The sequence below is a fragment of the Corythoichthys intestinalis genome, chromosome 2 (genome assembly GCF_030265065.1).
Source record: "Corythoichthys intestinalis isolate RoL2023-P3 chromosome 2, ASM3026506v1, whole genome shotgun sequence".
NCBI lineage: Eukaryota > Metazoa > Chordata > Actinopteri > Syngnathiformes > Syngnathidae > Corythoichthys > Corythoichthys intestinalis.
The window spans coordinates 17,204,880-17,217,828 of NC_080396.1; the positions used below are offsets into that span (position 1 = coordinate 17,204,880).

General features: G+C 39.7%; 1 protein-coding gene across 3 annotated transcripts in view; it reads left to right on the plus strand.

Moving 5' to 3' along the window:
• The window catches only part of LOC130905152 (membrane cofactor protein-like), a 34,801-nt gene that overhangs the window by 14,481 nt on the left and 7,371 nt on the right, over window positions 1-12,949 (plus strand). The window contains exons 10-11 of one of the 3 annotated variants that reach the window (XM_057818263.1): window positions 522-606; window positions 5,223-5,283. The exons of 1 other annotated variant lie outside the window; for it this stretch is intronic. In XM_057818263.1, coding sequence (XP_057674246.1) covers window positions 522-606; window positions 5,223-5,283 — 146 coding nt within the window. The remainder of the gene's footprint in view (window positions 1-521; window positions 607-5,222; window positions 5,284-12,949) is intronic. One more of the 3 variants, XM_057818273.1, reaches the window with a different exon arrangement.

Here is a 12,949-nt window from a genome sequence, read left to right on the forward strand (position 1 = left end):
AAAGAAAAAGCCAAGTCAGTCCCGACCTCAGTGATTTGAGATGTTTTTTTGTACTACCTCAAGAGAGCAATATATGTACATCAAACATCCCAACAATATTGTTGAACTGAACCACTTATGTCAAAGGGAATGGTCTAAAATTCCTCCCAAAGGTTGTGCATGTCTGATCTGCAACTACAAAACATGTTTGGTTAAGCATGTTTGTATTAGTTTAGGAAAATATATTTTTGTTCTTGGATTAAAGTCAGGTCCCATTTTATGACCAATTCATAGAAATCCAGGCATGTACAGTGATTCCTACAGATTCAAATTCTTTTTCCTACAACTGTATAGTTATCGAGTACACTTCAGACTTAACCCAAGAAGAATGAAGCTGTAATTTCTATCACTCAACGTTGTACCTTTTTCTCTGTAATCATACAATGTGGGTATTGTTTTTTCTTCAAAATAGAAATATAACTATTATTTGGAGGCTTTATCACTAAGCCAAATGTATTTGTTTTCTCCCTGGTTCGTCAAAGTCGTCATTGGAGTAGTTATCATCATTTGCGCTGGCTGCTATTACTTTGGAGGCCTTGCTTTCATCACCAAAAAGAACAAAAAGCGGTAAATTGTTCTTTTGTAAAACTATGACTAACTCCTTCAGGTTCTTTTCTACAACTCTATTCACTGCAGTGCTACCTGCTCTCTTGTGTGTTGTTTGTTTTCACTTTTCATGTTGGTGTCTTGTTACTCTCTTCATGGGCAAATATAGCGCTGGGAACTGATCGTTGTACGCTTGTAAGGCTGTTAACCACGGGGGGCACTTTACTTTGGAGTTATGGGGTTTTAGTGCCATGTTATGCCGTTTTATGTAAATTTAACACTGTTGAGTCGTTAGGTAAACAAAAGGCTTTCACTTGTATCTGAAGTGCAGTTCTGGCCAAAAGTATTGGCACCCCTGCAATTCTGTCAGATAATGCTCAATTTCTCCCATAAAGTGATTGCAATTAAAATGCTTAGGTAGTCATATCTTAATTTATCTTGCTTGCAATGAAAAAACACAAAAGACAATGGGGAAAAAAGTAAATCATTATCATTTTTCACAAATCTCCAAAAATGGGCAGGACAAAAGTATTGGCACCCTTTGGAAAATCATGTGGTGCTTCTCTAATTTGTATAATTAACAGCACCTGTTAGTTACATGTGGCAATAACTAAATCCCCCTTGCCAGTTAAAATGGATTAAAGTTGAGTTGTGTTCTTGTGTGTACCACATTGAGCATGGAGAAAGGGAAGAAGACCAAAACACTGTCTGAGGACTTGAGAAGCAAAATTGTGAGGAAGCATGGGCAATCTCAAAGTTACAAGTCCAAATTTCCAAAGACATGACTGTTCCTTAGTCTACAATGCGCAGTGTCATCAATAAGTGTAAAGTCCATTGCACTGTGGCTAACCTCCCTAAATGTGGACGGAAAAGAAAAATTGACGAGAGATTTCAACGAAAGATTGTGTGGATGGTGGATAAAGAACTTCGACTAACATCCAAACAAGTTCAAGCTGTCCTGCAGTCCGAGGGTACAACAGTGTCAACCCGTACTATCCGTCGGCATCTGAATGAAAAGGAACTCAATGGTAGGATACCCAGGAAGACGTCTGACCCAGAGACATAAAAAAGCCAGGCTGGAGTTTGCCAAAACTTACCTGAGAAAGCCAAAAATGTTTTGGAAGAATTTTCTCTGGACAGATGAGACAAAAGTAGAGCTTTTTGAGAAAAGGCATCAACGTAGAGTTTACAGGGGGAAAAAACAAGGCCCTCAAAGAAAAGAACACGGTCCCCACAGTCAAACATGGCGGAGGTTCCCTGATGTTCTGGGGTTGCTTTGCTGTCTCCGGCACTGGACTGCTTGACTGTATGCATGGCATTATGAAGTCTGAAGACTACCAACAAATTTTGCAGCAAAATTGAGTGCGCAGTGTGAGAAAGCTGGGTCTCCCTCAGAGGTCATGCAGGACAATAACCCAAAACACACTTCAAAAAGCACAACAAAATGGTTTGAGAGAAAGCACTGGAGACTTCTAAAGTGGCCAGCAATGAGTGGAGACCTGAATCCCATAGAACACCTGTGGAGAGATCTGAAAATGGCAGTTTGCAGCAGGCACCCATCAAATCTGAGAGACTTTGAGCAGTTGGGGAAAGAAGAATGGTCTAAAATTCCAGCAGAGCACTGTAAGAAACTCATTAATGGATACCGGAAGCGGTTGTTCGCAGTTATTTTGTCTAAAGGTTGTGCTACCAAGTATTAGGCAGAGGGTGCCAATACTTTTGTCAGGCCCATTTTTTAAAGTTTTGTGTAAAATGATAATGATTTGATTTTTTTTTTTCATTCTCTTTTGGTTTTTTTATTGCTAGCAAAATAAGTGAAGATATTACTACCAAAGCATTTTGAATAGCAATCATTTTCTGGGAGAAATTGAGTATTATCTGAGAGAATTGCAGAAGTGCCAATACTTTTGACCAGCACTGTAGCTATAAAGGAATGACCACTTCAGACTTTTTACATTATTCTAGCCAATTAAAATAATCTCAGACGTGTGTGAAACACATCCAAGATTCTTAACACTTTTTTTACACCATTCCTCATTTAAATGAGTTAGCATGCATTTGACAACACAGGCAAAATGTTGCTGGCCCCATACAGCGATTCTGTCCACAACCGCTAATTGTGAAACATTAATGACTCTAGTTCAAGCAGTGTCGTTTTTGGGAGCCATTTTAATTTTCCTCTTAGTCTGTCTTTTGGACAAAAATACTTGAAAATGCGAATATACAAAATGTTTTCGTTTATAAACTTCAAAGGTTTTAGTCCTTGAATAAATAAATAAAAGGTTTCCAACAATTTCGAATGAACATGATAGACGAGCACATAAAATGGACATCACCATTTTCATGATGATAATACACACACTGCAGAAAAACAGCACATTATTTGCAATTAATTAAACTCTCACCTGGATGCCAAGAACTGTATGTAAAATGTTTTTCAAGTGTTTAAGACATTGAGTCTCCACGCTAAATGCTAATGCTAACGCTATTCTAACGCACCAATTTGATGATCACTCAGCACAGACCTTTAAAGGCTAAAGCAACATGGCATATCTAGCCAAGATAAGAAAGCAGAACTAACCAAGCATCACCTGACACATGTTTCACAAAAGGAGCTTTGAATAGGAGGCTTACTCACCAAGCGTGTGTGTGTGAAGCGGGAGGATCGGGGGCGCAGCACATCACGAGTGACCCCGACCAAACACAGCCAAATCCATGCTTAACTACACGTACAATTATAAAAAAAAACACACATTTTGAATTTATGACAAGATCCGTCTTGTTGTGTTTTAGTGTCCCAAGACACGTTTTGAGCGAGTCATTGTGATGTCATCTTCATAAAAAATTTGTACGTTGACAAAATATTTTTGCTATCGTCATCGTTGACGAAAACGACACTGGGTGAAAGATGTTTTAAATTTCCTATTTTATCTCTGGTTGTCTCTCCTTAGTTTTCCACTAACTGCTAACTGGTAATAGTGGGGATGACATCTTTCTGTATTTGCATTGTCTTTTTTCTGAGTGTCCTTTTTCAAACTTTCTGGGCTCTCTTCTACCTGCTCACACATGCTAGTCCTTGTTAAAAAATTAGCATATTGTGATAAAGTTCATTATTTTCTGTAATGTACTGATAAACATGATGATTTTGGCAAAAAAAAAGTCAAGAAAAAAACAAAAATCCCTATCTAAAAAAATTAACATTTCATCTGACCAATACAAAAAAGTGTTTCTTAATACAAAAAGTCAACCTTCAATTAATTATATCAGCTATGCACTCAATACTTGGTCAGGAATCCTTTTGCAGAAATGACTGCTTCAATGCGGCGTGGCATGGAGACAATTAGCCTGTGCCACTGGTGAGGTGTTATGGAGGCCCAGGATGCTTTGATAGCGGCCTTAAGCTCATCCACAGTGTTCGGGTCTGGTGTCTCTCAACTTCCTCTTCACAATATCCCACAGATTCTCTATGGGGTCCAGGTCAGGACAGTTGGCAGGCCAATCTAGCACAGTAATGCCATGGTCAGTAAACCATTTACCAGTGGTTTTGGTGCTGTGAGCAGGTGCCAGGTCGTGCTAAAAAATGAAATCTTCATCTCTATAAAGCTTTTCAGCAGATGGAAGCAGGAAGTGCTCCAAAATCTCCTGATAGCTAGCTGCATTGACCCTGCCCTTGATAAAACATAGTAGACCAACACCAGCAGCTGACATGGCACCCCAGACCATCACTGACTGTGGGTACTTGACACTGGACTTCAGGCATTTTGGCATTTCCTTCTCCCCAGTCTTCCTCCAAACTCTGGCACCTTAATTTCCGAATGACATGCAAAATTTCCTTTCATCTGAAAAAAGTACTTTGGACCACTGAGCAACAGCCCAGTGCTGCTTCTCTGTAGCCCAGGTCAGGCGCTTCTGCCGCTGGTTCAGGTTCAAAAGTAGCTTGACCTGTGAAATGCGGCACTTGTAGCCCATTTCCAGCACGGTGGCTCTGGATGTTTCTACTCCAGACTCAGTCCACTGTTTCTGCAGGTCCCCCAAGGTCTGGAATCGGCCCTTCTCCACAATCTTTCTCAGGGTGCTGTCACCTCTTCTGGTTGTGCAGCATTTCCTGCCACACTTTTTCCTTCCCACAGACTTCCCACTGAGGTGCCTTGATATAGCACTCTGGGAACAGCCTATTCGCTCAGAAATTTCTTTCTGTGTCTTAGCCTCTTGCCTGAGGGTGTCTATGATGGCCTTCTGGACAGCAGTCAGGTCGGCAGTCTTGCCCATGATTGCGGTTTTGAGTAATGAACCGGGCTGGGAGTTTTTAAAAGCCTCAGGAATCTTTCGTAGGGGTTTTGAGTTAATTCGTTGATTCAGATGATTAGGTTAATGGCTTCTTTAGAGTACCTTTTCATGATATGCTAATTTCTCGAGACAGGGATTTTTGTTTTTTCTTAACTTTTTTTCCAAAATCATTAATATTAAAACAATAAAAGGCTTGAACTACTTCAGTTGTGTGTAATGAATCTAAAATCTATGAAAGTCTAATATTTATCAGTACATTACAGAAAATAATGAACTTTATCACAATATGCTAATTTTTTGAGGAGGACTAGTACACATGTGTTGACCGGTAACTAATTATTGGATTGCAGCTATCGGCGAGGTGCTGCCAACAATAAGTCTACCACAGATGAAGAGAGAGTGGTCCTCTCGGTAAGACCCTAGGCACAGAGGACTTGATTTTTGATGAATGTGATGCAGTTGCATTTTATCTCTATGATGTATTAACATTGACATGTTTTTATCCATATTGTGTTGCTCTAAAACAGTGGTGTCCAAACCTTTTTTCTCCGAGGGCCGTTGTAAGAAAAATTGAAGGTTGCAGGGGCCAACTTGAAATCCTTCAGCTTTCATTTGTTGAATGCAACGATGTATATCGTCTTATCGTGCAGCATTAATATGTATGCATGTTTATACAGTACTATACAGTTGGCCAAATCTTTCGAGTTTTCTATGAACCACCATAATAGCCCATATTTTTTGGTTGATTTCATCAAATCCAATTTCTTTATTTTCTTTCATTAAAATGCCTCTTAATTTTTTTTTAAATCAAGCCCTATTTTCGGTGTATTAAAATAGTGAGCAGAAATGTTTAAGATGATAATAGGGCTGCAGCTATCCAATATTTTAGTAATCAAGTATTCTACTGAAAATATCGATTAGTCTAGTAATCGGATCAAACATTTTTTTAAAGTAAAGAGTAATTATTAGGGCTGTCAAACGATTGAAATTTTGAATCGAGTTAATCACAGCTTAAACATTAATTAATAATAATTAATCGCATTTCAAACCATCTCTAAAATATGCCATATTTTTCTGTAAATGGAATGGAAATTGGAATGGAAAGATAAGACGGATATATACATTCAACATACTGTACATAAATACTGTATTTGTTTATTATAACAATAAATCCACAAGATGGCATTAAAATTTTTAACATTCTTTCTGTGAAAGGGATCCACGGATAGAAAGACTTGTAGTTCTTAAAAGATAAATTTGAGTACAGGTAATAGTAATTTTATAATAAAACCCCTCTTAATGCTTTCGTTTTAATAAAATTTGTAAAATTTTCAATCAAAAAGTACACTAGTAGTTTAACTACATAAGGTAGTGATTGAAATACACCACAAGGTGTTAATGGCGAGTTTTAAATTAGAGATCTAGCCAAGGGAAAGTCTGAGTAAATTTTATGTGTATTTTGCATAGCTATTTTGATAAGAACGCCAGTTCTCTTTGCATTGAGCACTTTTCTTTTTGTGAAAATTATTTTTTTTGAGGGATAGGAATATTATTTTTACTGTGCTTTCACTAAACGATACTGTAGCGACTTAACTTTTCCGCCCAAATGCATGATGGGAAGTTGGGCAACCATGACTGTCAGTGATGGTTGCAAATGGTATACAGTATGTTCTGCGTTGTGTTCAATTAAGCATGATGAGAAAAAGATCGTCTCCTGCGAGAGATAGGACTATTATATTTCTTGTGCTATCACTAAATGGTACTGTAGCGACTTAACTGTTCCGCTCAAATGCATGATGGGAAGTTGGGCAACCATGACTGTCAGTGGTGGCGGCAAGTGGTATACAGTATGATCTGCACTGTGTTCAATTAAGCGTGTTAAGTAAAAGATTATCTCCTGTTATTCTTCCCCACGTCATTCGCCACAATACTTATATTTGTTGAGAAAAAGTGGCCAAAGCTTAACCTAGTAATAGGCACGGTCCAATGAGCCTTTTTGCTCCCAGTGTGCTAAAATGGCGTCATTGTAAACTGTTTAAGCCAAAACATGAATGGGTCATTCCGAGCATGCGTTGATTGCGTCAAATATTTTAATTCTTAGAGGATAAATGTGAGTTTGTATATTGTGGCTAAATATTGCCATCTAGTGTATTTGTTGAGCTTTCGGTAAATGATACTGTAGTGACTTAACTGTTCTGCCCAAATGCATGATGGGAAGTGGGGCAACCATGGCTTTGTGTAGTGGCTGCAAATGGTATATCTTCTCTGCGTTGTGTATAATGCAGGGTCTTAAAAGATCAACTCATTCTTCATGTCATTCTTCATCGACGTCGCTCGCCTCAATAGTTATAATTGTTGTGGAAGAGACTTGAAAGCTTTTGGCAATAAAAAGCACGTCCTCAATGCCTGTATCCACTCCACTCACTTGTCACTGCCTCTTAGTTCTGCATATATGAAAAACGGCACCATTGTAGTCTGTTTGTGGCAATGCGTGAGTGGGTCGTTCCGCGCATGCGTTAAATATTTTAACGTGATTAATTGAAAAAATTGATTACCGCCCGTTAACGCGATAAATTTGACAGTCCTAGTAATTACAAATATACATTAGCAAACAAGAAACCTAATATTGAACCGTTTTTAGACAATATCTTTATTTTAGATGTACATTGTTGAAAACCGCCAACTATTGTCTCAATCTCAGATGTGACTAGTAGTGTTGTATCGGTCGCGAACGATTCGTTCTTTTTGAACGAATTGTTTGGGTGAACGAGACCGAACTAATCACCATCTGCACTGATTCGTTCTATGAAGTTGGTGGCGCTTGTTCGCTGCGTGGGAGGGCGTTGAGCAAGCGGCAGCGTCTTCTGACATCGCACACGACCAATCAGACGCCAGCCTCATCGCGGGCAGGGGAGGGAGCGGAAACAGAATCAAGGCGTCTGTCACTCAATTCCACGTGTGGCCAATAAGCAGCCAGCGTGCAGGCAGGGGGGAAAGACTGAGTTTTGTCACTTCCCGTTCAGTGATTCGGTCCTCCGGTTCCTGACCTAGCTTGCTGCTAACTTGACTTTCCAGTAATGACTATGCGGTGAACGAGTCATAAAATGAAAGGAAATGACTTTGTCACATATTTGTTAACGTGGAACCTATCAAATGCTGCTCAAACAGACAAAAACACCACACAAATCTAGCGAGCATGGTTTAGTGTTCTACTTTTCTCAACAGACTTGGGACTGTACCTATGACGATATACTATCAAATTTACAGTAATTTAAAACGCGTAGCCAAGAGGCAAGCAAAAGCTGAGCTGCGGTCGCGTGACAGCAGTGAAGCGGGCAGAGAACTGTCACTATATGGAGGCTTCATGGCAGCGATATTTACCTCATATGTGCACAGAAAAAAAAGAATATTTAGTATGATCACTATAATACTGATTTGCAATGAAACTGTATATACATGTCAATTTTTCCAAGTGTTTCATTTTTTTTCGTGTCAGAGGGTGTCGGTTGGTTTGACAAATTATGTCAATCCGTCCATCATGTGCTACTCAAGAGCCCAAAAACAACGCACGCGGACACGAGAGATGTCGCAATATGTCTACATTTTTCTTAACGGACTAATGAGAGTAGAAAGGCGACATTTAAAAGAGCAAACAATTATTTCTTGTCAGCATTTGACGATCTGAGATGCGGGGACGACAGGGGAGCAGACCGGATTATTTTATTTATTAATACCAGTGCAAAAAAAAAAACAATACGATCACCATAATACTGATTTGCAATGAAACCGTATATACATGTAATTTTTTTCCGAGTGTTTTTTTTCGTGTCAGAGCGTGTCAGGTGTTGGTTGGTTTGACAAATTATGACAATCCGTCCATCATGTGCTACTCAAGCGCCCAAAAACAAAGCACGCGGACACGGGAGATGTCGCAATATGTCTACATTTTTCTTAACAGACTAATGAGAGTAGAAAGGCGACATCATAAAGAGCAAACAATTATTTCTCGTCAGCATTTGACGATCTGAGATGCAGGGACGACAGGGGAGCTGACCGGATTATTTTATTTATTAATACCAGTGCAAAAATTCTATACGATCATCTTAATAATAAAAAACAAAAATACAACAGAGCGAGAGGTAAATATGATGTGTTGGTCGTTCCATATTTAGAAATTAAACTTTCGATTTATTTTTATTTTCGTGACAGAAAGCATGCCGCGTTGGCTGGTAGCAGCAGCATTGTATATGTGAGCAAGATCATGCTAAAGAAAGTCCGTGCGCCCCCGACCCCAAACCCCCACTTCCCCCTCAAAAGGAAAATGTTTAACCGTGTCCTAAATCGAAATGCAAGCACGAGCCATGACTTTGAGCCCATAGAACTAGGACAGACGACGCGGAAGTTCTCCCTCGCTTTTGCAGCAGCGGGAGGGAGACGAGGCTGTCTGTGAAAGCAGAATGATATCGCCTGTCACTCATTTCTGAAACTACGACGAGCGGTCAATGAGGAGCCCGTGTGCAAGAGAGGGAGGGACCAAGCAATGTCACTTCCCGTTCAGTTATACTGCGAAGCGGTCTTTGGTGATTCGTTCGGCAACGTCACTTCCCGTTCACTAACCGAACGATTCATTTGGGCGGGGAGGGAGATGAGGGGGCGAACGATTCGTTTGAACGATTCGTTTGAACGAATCTTTTTACTGAACGAACCGGAATGGATTCGTTTACTCAAGTGAACGACAGATCCCGTCACTGGTGACTAGAAAAAAAACCCAACAAATTCACTGCTTTCACTCCAAAAACTTAAACTTTTATAAGATCTTATTTCTTCCCTAAAAAATGTCATTACGCTTGATAACACACATCACGTAAAATTTTGGTGTTTTTCCCACGTTTCAATTGAATTTCAATTTGTGTCAACCTATTTTTAAGTTCTAGTTAAGTTTTAAGTTAGTTGAAAAATTAAGTCCTGATAGGATTTCGTTTTTGCTGTGTTCAAAATAAATGTGATACCTGTTGTATTGGAGGACATTAGGCACCGGTGCTACTTGGTGTTTTACCCATCAATGACTGCTGAGCCAAAATTGAAAGATTTATTATGTTTTTATTTTACACCCTCATTACTCCGCAGCGCTGTTTTTACAGATTAAATAAAGCCTGTATGAAAGACACATTAGCCACGCATCGACAGTAGTCATGATTAATTAATAGGAAGCTAGCCCCCCGTAGGGCTAACTTACGTTAGCAAGGTACAGTTAAGCTTATTTATTAGTGTTACGTTAACTTAATTTTACCTTGTCTCGGATATCGGTCCTTCACTCGTGGAGTAAACTGGGTGCCTTTGGTGGAGCTGAAGACGTGCTGTAGTGGTATGCAAGTGCCGTCTAATAGTGAATACATGAAAGAGTGTTCGTCTTGGTGTCCAACTTGAAATGCTCCCACACTATTGGCATTTTCTGCTTTTTCTTGGTGTCTTTCTCTTTGCTTTCGTCGGCATTGTTACCTTTATATTCGTGCATGATTGGAATCAAATACAGTCCCTGACAAAAGTCTTGTCGCTTATTCATTTTGTAGAAACAATTGCTAATAACCTGACTTTTAATTATTCAATTGATTTCAGAAATGGCTCATATGAAAGCTAAGACACTCCCAAATAATGTTGAATGTACAAAAATATATTTGTTTTACTGAAAAAAAGTTTTATCATTTAATGAAGACATAAAGGTCAAATCTTGGAAAGAAAAAAGTTTTGTCGCCTACAGAAAGTAGTGTGAAAATTGAACAAAAAAATGTACTTCAAATACAAAAATATGTTACATAAGTGAATTAAGTAATGGTGCTGTGAGATCCAAATTTGTATTTTGTATGACTTCCATGGGCTTGAAGGACTGCATCCATGCGGTTTGGCAAGGATTCATACAATTTATTGATGAAGTCATCAGGAACATCAAAGAAAGCAGTCTTGCATGCCTCCCAGAGTTCATCAATATTCTTGGGTTTCGTCTTCCATGCTTCCTCTTTCATCCTACCCCAGACATGCTCAATGATGTTCATGTCTGGTGACTGGGCTGGCCAGTCCTGGAGGATCTTGATTTTCTTTGCCTTGAGGAACTTTAAGGAAGAGATTGACGTATGCGATGGAGCACCATCCTGCTGCAGAATTTGTCCCTTTTTATGGTTAGGAATGTAAAAGGCAGCTAAGATTTGTTGATATTTCAGACTATTTATGTTGCCTTCCACCCTGCAGATCTCTCGCACACCCCCATACTGGATTTAACCCCAGACCATGATTTTGCCACCACCAAACTTCACTGTTTTCTGAGTGAATCTCAGATCCATGCAGACTCCAGTAGGTCTCCTGCAACATTTGCGACGACTGTGCTGTAATTTAATGGAAGATTCATCTGAAAAATCCACCTTTTGCCACTTTTCCAGCGTCCATCCTTTTGACAGGCTGTGGGCCTTGGCAAATGCCACACATTTTTTTTGTAATTGTCTGCACCCTGAGAGAGTCTGAGCTTTCATATGAGCCATTTCTGAAACCAATTGATTAATTAAAAGTCAGGTTATTAGCAATTGTTTCTACAAAATGGATAAGCGACAAGCCTTTGTCAGGGACTGTATATCCACTGCCTATGCCTTCTTCCTCTAAGCACGTGACATCAGCACGTTGTGCCGCATTTTATTTATTTATTTATTTTTTTCCCTTCAGGCATGACAAATCCAAACAAACATACAGCATTTATATGTGTTTACAATTAATTCAACCCGAAAAGAAAAGGGCTGACGGGAGAAGCCGAAGCTTATTGACACCCGTCCCCAGTATACCATAAAGGACGCAGAAAATATCAAATATAAAATTTTTGACATTCAGATTTCGTAATGATCACAAGTTTTTTTTTGTTTGTTTTTTTTAAATAATAACCATCTCCTCTGATTGTTCATTTTCCCAATAGTCCATAGTCGATCGATGTGCTCGTTATGTTGATTAGATCCAGTAGACTAGTTAATAATTTAGTACTTTGTTTATTCAGTTGATTCGATCCAGAAGATAGGGAATAGCTGAGGACCGATGGTAGGCCGTGTCCGCCACACTCCTTTTGTTGACTTAATCCTTGTCGCAGTTTTTGTTCCTTGCTGACTCCCGACGAACATTCATCTCAAGGTTGCGCAGCTTCTTAGTAGGTTGCATCGCCATTTCGGTTGTGGACTCATGGCCTGGGGGACTGGCGTCGCTACAGTGCCTTGCAAAAGTATTCGGCCCCCTTGAACCTTGCAACCTTTCGCCACATTTCAGGCTTCAAACATAAAGATATAAAATTTTAATTTTTTGTCAAGAATCAACAACAAGTGGGACACAATCGTGAAGTGGAACAACATTTATTGGATAATTTAAACATTTTTAACAAATAAAAAACTGAAAAGTGGGGCGTGCAATATTATTCGGCCCCCTTGCGTTAATACTTTGTAGCGCCACCTTTTGCTCCAATTACAGCTGCAAGTCGCTTGGGGTATGTCTATCAGTTTTGCACATCGAGAGACTGACATTCTTGCCCATTCTTCCTTGCAAAACAGCTCGAGCTCAGTGAGTTTGGATGGAGAGTGTTTGTGAACAGCAGTCTTCAGCTCTTTCCACAGATTCTCGATTGGATTCAGGTCTGGACTTTGACGTGGCCATTCTAAAACCTGGATACGTTTATTTTTGAACCATTCCATTGTAGATTTGGCTTTCTGTTGTGGATCATTGTCCTGTTGGAAGATAAATCTCCGTCCCAATCTCAGGTCTTGTGCAGCTACCAACAGGTTTTCTTCCAGAATGTTCCTGTATTTGGCTGCATCCATCTTCCCGTCAATTTTAACCATCTTCCCTGTCCCTGCTGAAGAAAAGCAGGCTCAAACCATGATGCTGCCACCACCATGTTTGACAGTGGGGATGGTGTGTTCAGGGTGATGAGCTGTGTTGCTTTTACGCCAAACATATCGTTTTGCATTGTGGCCAAAAAGTTCAATTTTGGTTTCATCTGACCAGAGCACCTTCTTCCACATGTTTGGTGTGTCTCCCAGGTGGCTTGTGGCAAACT